The 14,256-nt window shown below is 38.5% G+C and overlaps 1 protein-coding gene across 3 annotated transcripts in view; it reads left to right on the top strand.

Annotated features, from left to right (window-relative positions):
• The window catches only part of LOC106873345 (uncharacterized), a 263,949-nt gene that overhangs the window by 102,062 nt on the left and 147,631 nt on the right, over nucleotides 1–14,256 (top strand). For all 3 annotated transcript variants that reach the window (XM_052977316.2, XM_089343929.1, XM_014920673.3), the window contains exons 5-7: nucleotides 950–1,105; nucleotides 3,228–3,432; nucleotides 8,190–8,448. In XM_052977316.2, coding sequence (XP_052833276.2) covers nucleotides 950–1,105; nucleotides 3,228–3,432; nucleotides 8,190–8,448 — 620 coding nt within the window. The remainder of the gene's footprint in view (nucleotides 1–949; nucleotides 1,106–3,227; nucleotides 3,433–8,189; nucleotides 8,449–14,256) is intronic.

Genomic DNA, 14,256 nt, shown 5'->3' with positions numbered 1-14,256 from the left:
GCCACACAATCATCAAACTTCTTAAATATTTAGCCATGAAAATCTTTTCACTGCATTTTTCTGATTGTCATGATGGTTGACACCTGTAGGTTTTTTGGCAGTTTGTCTGCTTCTTGTAGTCAGTATGCTTGTATAATTTTCACTCTTATTGGCTGAGGATGAGCACCAGCCAATGTGATCTTTTGCCAGTTGTTCTGGAGTAGCTTGCACTATTTCACCATGTTCCCAAAGTGCAACTCTTCTTTTGGTTTCTTGTCACCAAGCATAAGCCTGTATTAGACATGATATAATTTGGATGTGCACACAAGATATCCCCCACCTCTCAGCAGCACCTTAGTTACCCTATCTTCAATGTTGGTCTCTTTGCTCACAGTAGTGTCTCCTAGTTAGTCCTGCCTTTTAACCCTTTTGTTACAATATTTCTGTTGAGATACTCTGTGTTTCTTTTAATTAATTTTAAATATAACAAAGAGTTTAATAAAATAACTTAGTTATCATTAAGCTAGTGTTAGGAACATAAATTGTGACTCAGGTTTCGTGGAAGATTTTAATTCAGAACTATTGAAAATATGAAAACCCGGTTTAAGCCAGGTTGGTATTGAAAGGGTTAAAGAAAGGTGTGTGTCAGATATTCATGGACCTTTTCTTCAATTCTCTGGACACCAGCCAAAGATGATACCTCACCCCAAACTACTTACAGGTTGTGACAATGGGTCAAGTTGACTCCACACAGTGTGTCCTCCATTTCTTTGGTTACTGAGAGGCTGTTTGTGACATAACTTCCTGTTTGATAGGTAACTTCCTGTTTCATAGGTGACTTCCTGTTTGCTAGGTAACTTCCAGTTTGATAGATAACTTCTTGCATGAGATGTAATCCCTCCACCACCTCTTCACTATATATTCTGTCACTGACTCCTCTTTGTCTCTTTCTTTCTCTCTCTTTTTTCAGACAGATGTCTTAGGCAAGTGCCTCACCCACTATGAAGTGGATCCCTTTAGCAACAGTTTGTCCTATTTAGTTACTAAGAAGAAAGACCTGGACAGTTGTGAGGGACGTCAACATTACATAAACACTGTCCACTCAGTCAACTATGGTGATGATACAGTAAGTAATACTCTGTCCTGGTTTCTTCTCAGTGTCTTTCTTCTCTCTTTCATGCCTTCTTTTTTCTTCCATTTCTTTCTTTCATTTCCTCTTGCTTCTTTTCTTTCATTTTCCCTTCTATTCTTTCATTTTTTCTTCTCTTCTTTCTTTCATGTTTGTTCATTCTACTAATAACACATGAATATACAGATATACATAAACTAAGAGGAAACCTCTATGAAGGCACTCAATGTGCTAGAAATAGCAGACAAATCTTTCTCAAATTACATCTCATGTTTGTGTTTCCTTGTCTTGACATCACATGATTATGGTGAACTGGTTGTCACTGTCATATGAACAAGTGTCTTTCATTTTGAATATTCTGTGAGAACATATCTGAGCATGGGAAAATATTGCCTTACTTGGAAGGCAAGTGTCTTTTTCTACATTCCAGGGTCAACCATAAGCTTGCAAGTGAATTTAAAAGACAAAAGGAGTGGCTGTGTGGCAAGAAGCTTGCTTCCCAACCATATGGTTCTGGGTTCAGTTCCACTGCATGGCACCTTGGGTAAGTGTCTTCTACTATAGCTTTGGGCCAACAAAAGCCTTGTGAGTGGATTTAGCAAACTGAAACTGAAAGAAGCTTGTCGTGTATATAAATTATTAGGGTGACTTTTCACAATTTGAAAAAGCGCCCTAATAATTTATAATTTTCCCTTTTAGCATTTATGGAATCAGCCTCTGATTCCTATGCTGTTTTCTAAAAACTGACATGGTGAGTTAGCTTTAACCCTCAGCAACCAGGTGAGAGTCACTGATGAGGATTAATCAGATCTGAAATCATCAATGATATGGCTAGTCTCCCTTGTCAGTCATTAGATAAGTGCTTCTCTTGACTAAGAGTTGTTCTGACTCTTTTTTCTAGCAATACTGGTGCTGATCAGTACCCTTAGTTCCCCTAGTGATGTTTATATATGTGTATAAATATATGATGTTAAGCTTTTTTGCCGAACAACCTGCACAAATGATTTGTTTATAGTGATCAAATGTATGTGTTGTACATTATTTCACTCACTCTCTATAAAATCAACGTTGTCTGAACAGGTGCACAGTGTACCATGAATCAGGTGTCGAAGAGATAACAGAGCAATGTGAGATAAAGTGTTTTGCTCAAGAAATAATGCACCTCACAATCTAGGAATTGAAATCATGGTCTCACAATCGTGAGTGCAACACCCTAACCACTAAGCCATGCAGTCTCATATATATGTCTATCTGTGTGTGTCTCTGTGTCTGTGTTTGTCCCCCACCACCACTTGACAACCAGTGTTGGTTTGTTTACATCCCTGTAATTCAACGGTTTGGCAAAAGAGACCAATAGAATAAATACCAGGCTTAAAATAAAAGTACTGGGGTCAGTTCATTCAACTAAAAATTCTTCAAGGCTGAATAATTTTTTTCCAGTCACCAGTACTTGTGAGGGCACCAGAAAATGAATGGAAAAAAAAGAACGCCACCCCTTAATACTCCTTAATACTCATTGGGGGAGTATCAGATCCTGAGAGGCAAAAGTGTGACACAGGGACAAGTCTTGTTAAAGAAGAGATACATGCCATCTGCCCCTTCTCATTATATATGGATGAGTAGTTGTACTATTGCAGTTGTTCAGCCCTAGACCAGTACTGTTTCAGCAGACTTATGATCATAGCTATTCCCCCTATGACCCTCCATGCTTGTTATTGCTATCTAGCCCTAGGTCATCTCTGGCTGAATTGAGCAGACTTATTTTATTTTATTTTATTTTTTTTACTTCTTTCAGTTATTAGATTGTGTCCATCTTTAGTTTGAATCCCCATGACTCAATATGTGGCAACACTGAACCTGTGAATTACTGGTAAAGTCCATTCATTGGGCTTCTACACAGTTTTCATCTATCCAGTTACACTCACAAGATTTGAGATGACCTGAGTCTATTTGTAAAAAAAGACACTTTGCCCAAGATGCCATGCTGTTGGGAATTGAACTTGAAATTCAATGATCGCAAAGTAAATTTTTTAACCATTCAACTATGTTTGCATCCATTGTTACTTACAACTTTCACACAATGAACAGACATTAGTTTTGAATTCTTCTATCATTTCAGGTAGATACACAGCCTTCCTTAACGAAGATCAGCTACATGTGCAAGCAGTCCTTCAGCAAGAAAACAAATACACTCACCTCTGTAACCTGCACTGAGAGACATGTATTTTGTCCTTTCTCTCATGATTTAAATGGTGCCTACAGCAGTCAAGTACAAACATTGCAGTATATGTTTACACGTAAAATTGATATAGCAAGATTTCCAGGTAGAGTTTTGTTTATTTGTTTGTTTGAAGTTTTTTGTTTTCTCTTTTTTTCTGTAGTTCTTCTGTCTGCTGCTTCAATCTTCTCTACCATCCTCTGGCTTCTTCTCTCAGATAAAACCCTGGTACCTTTATTTTTAACCTGGTGCTTACACTGTTGGTCTCTTTTTGCCAAACCATAAACATGTAAACAAACCAAAAACACTTGTCAAGCTGTGTGGTAAGAAGTTTGCTTCCCAACCACATGGTCCTGGATTCAATCCCACAGCATGCAACCGGGCATCTTGGGCGAGTGTTTTCTACTAGCCTTGAGCCAACCAAAGTCTTGTGAATGGATTTGGTAGATGGAACTTGAAGAAGCCCATTGTATATCTATGTTTGTATTATGTATGTGTATATATATATATATGTGTGTGTGTGTCTGTCTGTCTGTCTCTCTGTCTGTCTGTCTGTGTGTGTATGTATATATATATGGAATCACTACAAAAAATGGAGAAGTTTCAGATGTGGAAGCAAAGTCTAGAATCAGAATGCCTTAGAGTTAACCTACGAAAAACCAAAGTCTTAGTAAGTAGGAAAGCAGACAAATCACAAATCCTCTCAGGTAGATGGCCCTGCTTGATATGTAGCAATGGCATGGGTGCACCTGGTGTGAGCTATGGACACATAAGAGGTGCAGCAATATCAGAGGAAGGCTAACAGGGAAAATAGCTTTTGTGTGTGGAAGACACACAGGTACAATAAACACTAAAAATGTACAAAAAATCGACTCTATCAAATGCCAAGGTGGTAAACTAGAGGTAGTTCATAGCTTCCATTATCTAGGTGATCAAGTTAGTAGTGGAGGTGGGTGCACCAAGAGCGTAACTGCGAGAACAAGAATAGGCCGGGCAAAGTTCAGAGAGCTCCTACCTCAATTGGCGACAAATGGCCTCTCCCTCAGAGTGAAAAGCAGAATGTATGATGCAAGTGTGTGAACAGCTGTGCTACATGGTAGTGAAACATGGGTTGTGGCTACTGAGGACATGCGTAAACTTGAAAGAAATGAAGCTAGTGTGCTTTGATGGATGTGCACTATCAGTGTAAGTATCTTGAGAGAAAAGTTGGGCATAAGAGGCATCAGATATGGTGTACAAGAGAGACAACTGCGCTGATATAGTCATGTGATGCACATCGACAAGAACAGCTGCGTAAAGAAGTGCTGATCTCTAACTGTGAAAGGAACCTGTGGAAGAGGTAGCCCCAGGAAGACATGAGATGAGGTGTTGAAGAATGATCTTCGAATGTTGGGCCTCACAGAGGCAATGACTAGTGACAGAAACCTTTGGCGATATGCTGTGCTTGAGAAGACCCATCAAGCTAAGTGAAGTCGTTGTCATGGCCGATGCCAGTATCACATAATTGGCACCTATGCCGGTGGCACATAAAAAGCACTTGTCAAGTGTTGGGCCTCACAGAGGTAATGCGGCCATTGCCAGTGTTGCATAACCAGCTACATGCTTTCAGGTTCTGTCCCACTGCATGGCATCTCAGGCAAATGAATTCAACTATAGCCTCCAAACCAGTAAAAGCCTTGCAAGAGGATTTGGTAGATGGAAACTGTCAGAAACTTGTCGTGTGTATGTGAGCTTATGTATGTTTCTGGTTCTTTGTCTTAACATAAAGTGATAGTTGTATTTGAGTGTTACTGTCATCCAAGCAGTGTTGTTCTTTTCTAATATTCTGCTAAAGTCTTTCATACCTGGTCTGGCTCATTGAATAATATCTCAATAAAATATAGGACGTGTTAGGTATTAGATTGAAGGATATATTAAATAACTAGCAGTATAGCCTGGCGTTGTCTGGGATTAAGTTAGGATTATTAAGCTAATCAATTACTTTGTTTCAAACCAAACTAAGTAACACCAACGTCAAATTTGAGCGAAATCCATTGAAATTGGTAAACATTTGGCTGAAAATTGGTTGCAGATAATTTGATTGAGAAATCCCATAAGGAATTGGTTTATCGATTTTTCCACTCATCGATTGTTTTTTTGGGGGAGTGGGGAGAAGGAGAACTTAAAGCATTCAAAGATTCCATGAGTCCTAAGTAATGCCAGCATCAAGTTTGAACAAAATACATTAAAATTGGTAAAAGTTATGGTTGAAAATGGGGTGTAGCCAATTTTAGTGGGAAATCCTGTAAGGAATCGGTTTATCGATTTTTCACCCTGATTGAATGGAAAACCCCATAAAGAATCAGTTTATTGATTTTTCTCCCCAAATAGGACTTGACCGAACACAACATTGCTGATTCAAAAAAAATCTATATTTATACTTTAAAGTTGGTTTTCACACCCAACCTAGTTCTGCACAATCAGTGTCGCAACAGGAATGCATGGGTTGGGAGTTTGACCTGCAGAGGTGATCAGGTTGCACATGCTAGCCCTTTCGAAACCATCATCCCCTCATCTATCCCCCCTCCTTGGCCCATGGGTTGGGAGCCCTTCCGGCAAGGGCTTCCTATCCTCTGTGTCAGAAGAGGTTATGTTCAGATCACAACTAAGCCTTAGCCTAAGCCAATCTAGCAAAAGGGGGCTTGGGAGCCTCTAAAAGGCAGCAACTAATCCTGATCTAGTCCTAACCCCTCCTAGGAGTACTGTCGGTCAAGGCTACATCAAAGATATGCATTGAAGAAGGTTGCCTCAGAGATCTGCATCGAAGATCTGCATTGGAGAAGGTTGCATCGAAGGTTTGCATGCTATTATATACACACACACACACACACACACATATATACACATACACACAATATAAATGTCACATTCTCTACTATATATATATATATATATATATATATATATATACGGGACCTCTTGGTCCACAGCTTCTTCCCCAACCCAACCTCCCAACCTGGCTCGTTCCCCTGCTCCTGCCCACGCTGCCGCACTTGCCCTTACCTCTCCAACACCACCCTCCTCACCAGCACCCATCACCGACCCTATCGCATCACCGACTCCTTCACCTGCACGTCTACCAACATCATATATTGCCTCTCCTGCTCTCTCTGCCAATCTCCGTACATCGGACAAACGGGGCGCCGCCTGGCCGACCGATTCGCGGAACACCTCCGAGACATCAACGTCGGTAATGACACTATTCAATTTTTTTTCTCTGTGTTTGTCTCCTTGTCTCCGTATTCTTTCTGTTGAAGAGCGTAGCTCGAAACGTCAAAGACTTTCCGTATTCCCGAGCGTCATACTAATACATCCTTTTGTTATTTACACCACCTGTCCTCGTCTGTTGTTATTATTTGTATATTCTCCCATATATATATATATATTTAATTACGAATCATGTAATTCACACTCTGGAAAAATTATTTCTGTAAAAAGTTTCTGAGGCTTCCACCTCACCCCACCCCATTTTTCGGACCCCAAAAAGGGTTTTGTAGCGTATTAGGAGTCACAAGAATTCATTCAACAAAAAAAAAATTCCCAATGATTCCCCCTCACCCCACCCCCTTTTTTCCGAACAAAAACAAGGGATTTGTAGCATATTAGGTGGTCAGGCTACTTGATTCCATGCAAAAAAAATCCGATTTTTATTTTTTTCCTTAGTAAAAATCATGCAGGTGAAAAGATCAATGAGGGTGAGGGATGAAATTTCTGAGGCTTCCACCTCACCCTACCCCGTTTTTCAGATCTCAAAAATGGTTTTGTAGCATATCAGGTCAGAGGAATTCATTCAACAAACAAAACAAAAAGAATTTCCAATTATTCTGGGATGGGGGGGGGGGGGTCCTCCCTCGCCCTACCCACCTTTTTCTCTACCAAAATAAGGGATTTGCAGCATATTAGGAAGTCAGGGTACTGGATTCCATGCAAAAAATTCAAGTTTTTTTGTTTTTCTTAGTGAAAATTGTGCAGGTGTTAATCTAAAAATTTCCTCTTTGTTTTTCTTTTCCGCCATTGCTAGACAGGGGACTTAACTCATGTTAGCAAACTTAAGGATTTCACCGACGTAGAAATTGGTAAAAGTTATGGTTGAAAATCGATTTTTACTGCTATTCATGGGTACTTCAAGAAAAATAAGTTAACAAAAACACAGCCATGGTCGTGACCAATGTCCTCCTAAAATTGGAACAACATGTGTGCTAATTTGTGGACATGCATATATTACATTCATGTACGTACACACACACATCCTACCTTTAATAGATATCAGTATAGTCCTATTTTACCTTTCTTTTATCTGTTTCAGTCATTAGTCTATGGCCAGCATGGCCATAGACTAATGACTGAAGAACTTTTAGTCAAATAAATGAACCCCAGTATTTTTTAAGCTTGGTACTTATTCTGTTGGTTACTTTTTGCCAAACTGCTAAGTTACAGGGGACATAAGCCAACACCAGTTGTCAAGTGTTATTGGGGGACAGACACACACACATATATACAATTGGCTTCTTTCAGTTTCCATCTCCAAATCCACTCACAAGGGTTTGGTCTGCCCAAGGCTATAGTAGAAGACACTTGCCCCAGGTGCCATGCAGTGGGACTGAACCCAGAACCATGTGGATGGGAAGCAAACTTCTTACCACACAGCCACATTTGGCTATTTCTTGCAAATTGTATGACTATATAGAAGTTCCCTTCCCTTATTGACTCATGATCAGTGATGACAAGAGTTGTTTATGTTTTCCCTTATATTTTTATTTGTTTTCTTTATCGTTATTGTTTGTTTTTATTGTTTTGTTTTTTCTTTTTATTTTCGTCATTTAGATAGAAGTACCAGAGTGACAAAGCTTCTCTTCCAGTATCACACTGGACATCCGAACATTGATAACAAAGACATAAGAAACATCCTTGGCACATTGCAGATACTGTGTTTGAAATACAGTGAAGATGTCCGTCCAGAATTTCCTGAAATTCTTGAGGGACTGGTGTCTGCAATGCGTCAAGTAGATGTCTCAGGACTGATGAAGATTCATGAAATAATTAGCAGTCAGAAATTCTGTGCAGAGAAGACAAACCATGTTAGGTATGTAACAATAATGTTATATTATAAAAGACCGGCTGATCGCCATCTGTCTGTCTGTTCATAACAACATCTGTGTAGAGAAAGAGAAGGGTTGGAGAAAAAGTTGTTTAGAGAGAAATACAATGAGACAGAGAGTGCATGAAAGATAGATAAATAGGTAGTGTTGTCACTTTAGTAACTAACAAGCTTTGATCAAAAATACAGAAATGTTAAATGCAAGTCTGTCAACACAACACAACCTACTTAAAAAAAGACTATATGTATATATACAATATACATAGTTATTTTTCTTTATTGTTTGTGTGTATCTGTATGAGTGTGTGCATGTGTGTTTATGTATTTCAACTTATAGACAATGTAATACAGACTTTAAAAAAAGACTTTCACTTTAAACAATTTATGAAGGTACATGCAAGATTAACAAATATTTTTTACTAGCAATATAGTAACAGGTAACAACCTAGTAATAATAATAATAATGATGATGATAATAATAGTAATAATAATAATAATAATAATAATAATAATAATAATAATAGTAGTAGTAGTAGTAGTAGTAGTAGTAGTAGTAGTAGTAGTAATAATAATAATAATCATTTCTACTATAGGTGCAAGGCTTAAAATTTTGTAGGAAGGTGACAGTTGATTACATTGACCCCATTTCTCAACTTCAATGATCCAAAGGCAAAGTCGACCCTGACAGAATTTGAACTCAATGTAAAGACAGAGGAAATGCCTTGAAGCATTTTGTCAGGTGTAATAATCCTTTCTACATGGCCTGAAATTTTGTGGGAGGAGACCAGTCAATTACATTGACCCCAGTGTTTCAATGGTACTTAATTTACCGACTGCAAAAGGATGAAAAGCAAAGTTAATCTCAGTGGAATTTGAACACAGAACGTAACAACTGGCAAAATATCACTAAGCATTTTGTCCGGCATGCTAACCATTCTGCCAGCTCATCACCTTCGTCTGATGTAATAATGATCCTACCAGCTTGCTGTCTCAACAATAGTGATAATAATAATAATAACAATAATAATATAGGCACAAAGCCTGAAATTTGCGGGAAGGGGGCTAATTAATTACATCAACACCAGTATTTCATTGGTACTTAATTTATTGACCCTGAAAGATGAAACACAAAGTCGACTTCAACAGAATTTGAACTCAGAATATAAGGACGGATGAAATGCTGCTGATCATTTCGTCAAGTGTGCTAATGATTCTGCCAGCTCTCCACCTTCGTCTGGTGTAATAATGATCCTACCAGCTCGCTCTCTCAACAATAGTGATAATAATAATAATATTTTATAAAGACTAATGTGTAGCAAAGTCCCCTCTCGACCCAAAGTAACGTGGTGGTGAAACAATGTGGTTGACAGAGCTATTAGACAAAAAAAAAACAGGCTTGGAAGGACTGGAAGAACGGTGGTAGCAGGGAATTGTATCAGACTGCCAGAAGGGAAGCTAGGCGACAGGTTTATTTAGTCAGAGGGGAAGCAGATTAGAAAAAACTTGCTAATGTTCTGCATCGTAAGGAGCAAAGACTTGAAGCATTTTGTGTTGCAAGACAGTGTGTGAGAGAGAATCGTGATGTCGTAGGAGAGAAATGTGTTCGCATGGATGATGGTTCACTTGCACTAAACGAGGATGCAAAGAAAGAGGTTTGGAAACGCCACTACGAAAGATTGCTCAATAAAGAGAATGAATGGGAGAAAGAGAGTCTGCCGAATGTCGACCCAACTGAGGGACCAGCTATCCGAGTTGACAGTACCATGGTAGATAAAGCAATTAAGAGTATGAAGACAGGGAAAGCCCCTGGCCCATTAGAAATCACTGCAGAGATGCTCAAAATATCCAGCAGTGTCGGCTATAGCCTAGTCACCCATATAGTCAACCAGGTGATACATGAAGGAGTCATATCCAATGACTGGTGTAGCAGCACCATAGTCAACTGCTACAAAGGTAAAGGTGACGCTTTAGACACAAACAATTACAGAGGTATATTTGTAAGCCTAGTACTTATTCTATCAGTTTCTTTGCAAAACCGCTAAGTTACGGGGACGTAAGCACACCAGCATCGGTTGTCAAGCGATGTTGGGGGGGGGGGAACACAGACACACAAACACACATATATATATACATATATACAATGGGCTACTTTCAGTTTCCATCTACCAAATCCACTCACAAGGCTTTGGTCGACCCAAAGCTATAGTAGAAGACACTTGCCCAAAGTGCCACGCAGTGGAACTGAACCCGGAACCACGTGGTTGGTAAGCAAGCTACTTACCACACAGCCACTCCTGCGCCTATGCATATTTGGTATATGAATTGTGCATATTTGGTATATAGATTTGATAATAGTTTGCAAGTCCCAAAAAAGCTTGTAAGGTAGATATATTTGTTGAAGGGGGCATATTTTTAATCACATCTGCCCTCAACAGATCTGGTCAATGGCCATTTTTATCAATGATTTGTCCTAAATATTTAATTTTAGGTAAGAAAAATTCACATTTCTCCTCACTGAGTGTGAATCCATAATCTCTTATTTTTCCAAAAATATTTTACATGCTCGATATGCTGATCATAGGATTCACTTTTAATTACTATATCATCCAGGTAGGCCATCATGAAGTCACACTCTGTAAGCATTGTATCCATCACTTGTTGGAATATAAGCCAGAGCAACTTTTATGCCAAATGGAAGCCTGTTAAATTTGTACAGACCTTTGTGGGTATTAATTGTTAGAAGTTTTGTACATTCGTCTTCTACTTGTATTTATAAGTAAGCATCAGAAAGATCTCATTTCAAGAACAATCTACCACCATTTACTTCAAGAAGGTCTCCTCTGAACTAGATAATGGGTAGTTATACTGTCTTAAACATTTATTTAGTCCCATCGAGAAATCTGCACATACACAAATGCTATTATTCTTCTTTTTAACATACAACCACTCCCATTTTTTCTAGTCTGTCTAATTCCTTATTCACTTGTTCCAGTGCTGCAAATGGTACATTATATTTGGGTTTGAAAACTGATAATGAATGTTCTTTTTCCTGAAATTTGGCTTTAAATTTATTGCACTGACCCATCTCCTCTGTAAAAAAACATCTGGGAACAACCTTTTCACTACTTTTTAAAATTTTCTGACTCTATATTTGAACTGGTGCATGACCCCATTACATTTTTACAAAAATTAATATGGGTAAATCCCATAAGTTGAACAGTTCCATCCAGTCAGTTCCAAAAAGATTGCTTGTATTTTCTAATACATAAGCTTTCGCTTTTATATTGTGAAATATAACATTACAAATAATTTCGCCTTTTAAAATTAATTTTGTTCCCGAAACTCCACGTACAATATTCAATATTTTCTGTAGTGTAGGTTTCCCAAATTTTTCCATGTGTTTTCATTAATTAAAGTAATGTCACTTACCTATATCTAACATTTTTACATACACAAATTTCTTTTGAGTCTCGTCTGTATTTCTGGTCACTGATAAATTGTTTACCCAATTTTTTTCTGTTGAACCATTTCCTAGGTTTTGTTTTACAGTGTGATTTTTGATGACCTATCTTACCGCACTTGAAGCATCTCTGATTTTTTTTTATAAGGACAGCTGAGTCTGTAATGTCCACATCCAAAACAGCTGAGTCTGTAATGTCCACATCCAAAACAGCTGAGTCTGTAATGTCCACATCCAAAACAGCTGAGTCTGTAATGTCCACATCCAAAACAGCTGAGTCTGTAATGTCCACATCCAAAACAGCTGAGTCTGTAATGTCCACATCCAAAACAGCTGAGTCTGTAATGTCCACATCCAAAACAGCTGAGTCTGTAATGTCCACATCCAAAACAGCTGAGTCTGTAATGTCCACATCCAAAACAGCTGAGTCTGTAATGTCCACATCCAAAACAGCTGAGTCTGTAATGTCCACATCCAAAACAGCTGAGTCTGTAATGTCCACATCCAAAACAGCTGAGTCTGTAATGTCCACATCCAAAACAGCTGAGTCTGTAATGTCCACATCCAAAACAGCTGAGTCTGTAATGTCCACATCCAAAACAGCTGAGTCTGTAATGTCCACATCCAAAACAGCTGAGTCTGTAATGTCCACATCCAAAACAGCTGAGTCTGTAATGTCCACATCCAAAACAGCTGAGTCTGTAATGTCCACATCCAAAACAGCTGAGTCTGTAATGTCCACATCCAAAACAGTTGAATCTGTAATCTCCACATCCAAAACAGCTGAGTCTGTAATGTCCACATCCAAAACAGTTGAATCTGTAATCTCCACATCCAAAACAGCTGAGTCTGTAATGTCCACATCCAAAACAGTTGAATCTGTAATCTCCACATCCAAAACAGCTGAGTCTGTAATCTCCACATCCAAAACAGCTGAGTCTGTAATGTCCACATCCAAAACAGTTGAATCTGTAATGTCCACATCCAAAACAGCTGAGTCTGTAATCTCCACATCCAAAACATGGGTTAATTTTCTGTTTTTCATTACTTATTTTCAGTCACACTAATTGCATATGTACCCTCATCTGAGTTATATGTAAACTCGCCAATGGAGTTTGTGACCATATCAGGGGTGACCGAACTTGATGTATTTTCTGTTTTCTTGAGTAGCAGTTGTTGTTGCAATTCCAACTGTTTTTGTAATTCAATTACCAGAGCTAGTAAATCTTCCATGTTGAAACAATAATCTGTCCAGCATGGGTTCAAATATCTTGTCAACAAAAGTTGTTATGGCAAAGAGTTGTATACATCTTATGTAAGAATAGTGTTATCCAAATAGATATTTGGATATGGTTATCTGGAATAACTTTTTACAGAATTAATATGCTCACACAGAATGCACTCTCTACGCACTCCAAACGTAGTTAGGATATTAAACTAACACAGTAACCAATATGAACAATCAATATTGTCAACTGCTTTATCAACTACCAACACTTCACACAGTTCTTTATTTTATTGGAATATGTTAGTCCACTTTCAGTCGTGGCGGTGGTCAGGATCCTTCCGCAACACACACACATACACACACACACACACACATATATATACATACATATATTGCCACATGTTCCATCTATTTGGAGAGATCAGTGCTTCCATAAAGAAGTGTAAATGTCTCAAAGTTGATGGGACACATAGAAGTGGGAGACCCTAGAAGACATGGGATGAAATACTGAAGAACAACCTCAGCACACTGAACCTTTCAGATGAGATGACAAAGGACTGAGATGCCGGATACTTTGCTGTACTCAAGAAGACTCATACTCTGTGGCAGAAGTGTTAAGACTGGTCCCCTTGGTGGTGAGGATTGACCTGCAAGAGTCCTGTGCCAGTGCCATGTAAAAAGCATTTGTGCAGTGCAATATAAAAACCCCCATGCAGTGCCACATAAAAGTGCCCATGCAGTGCCATGTAAAAGCACCCAGCACACTCTGTAAGGTGGTTGGCATTAGGAAGGGCATCCAGCCATAGAAACCATGCCAAATCAGACTAGAGACTGGTACAGCTCCCCAACTTGCCAGCTTTGCCCAAACTGTCCAACCCATGCCAGCATGGACAAAGGATATTAAATGATAATGATGATGATATATATATATATATATGTACATATATACATACATACATATATATATATATATATATATATATATATATATATATATGTATATGTATGTATGTATGTATAAGAAAAAAGGGATTAAAAAATCCAGGCAGTTATCAATAAAGCACTCAGTTTTGAATGAATTTGGTTAATTACATCCAACAATCAG

The sequence above is a fragment of the Octopus bimaculoides genome, chromosome 28 (assembly GCF_046866305.1).
Source record: "Octopus bimaculoides isolate indiv1 chromosome 28, ASM4686630v1, whole genome shotgun sequence".
Classification (NCBI taxonomy): Eukaryota; Metazoa; Mollusca; class Cephalopoda; order Octopoda; family Octopodidae; genus Octopus; species Octopus bimaculoides.
The sequence above is the reverse complement of the archived record's forward strand: the minus strand, read 5'-3'. Positions and strand labels throughout refer to the sequence as shown.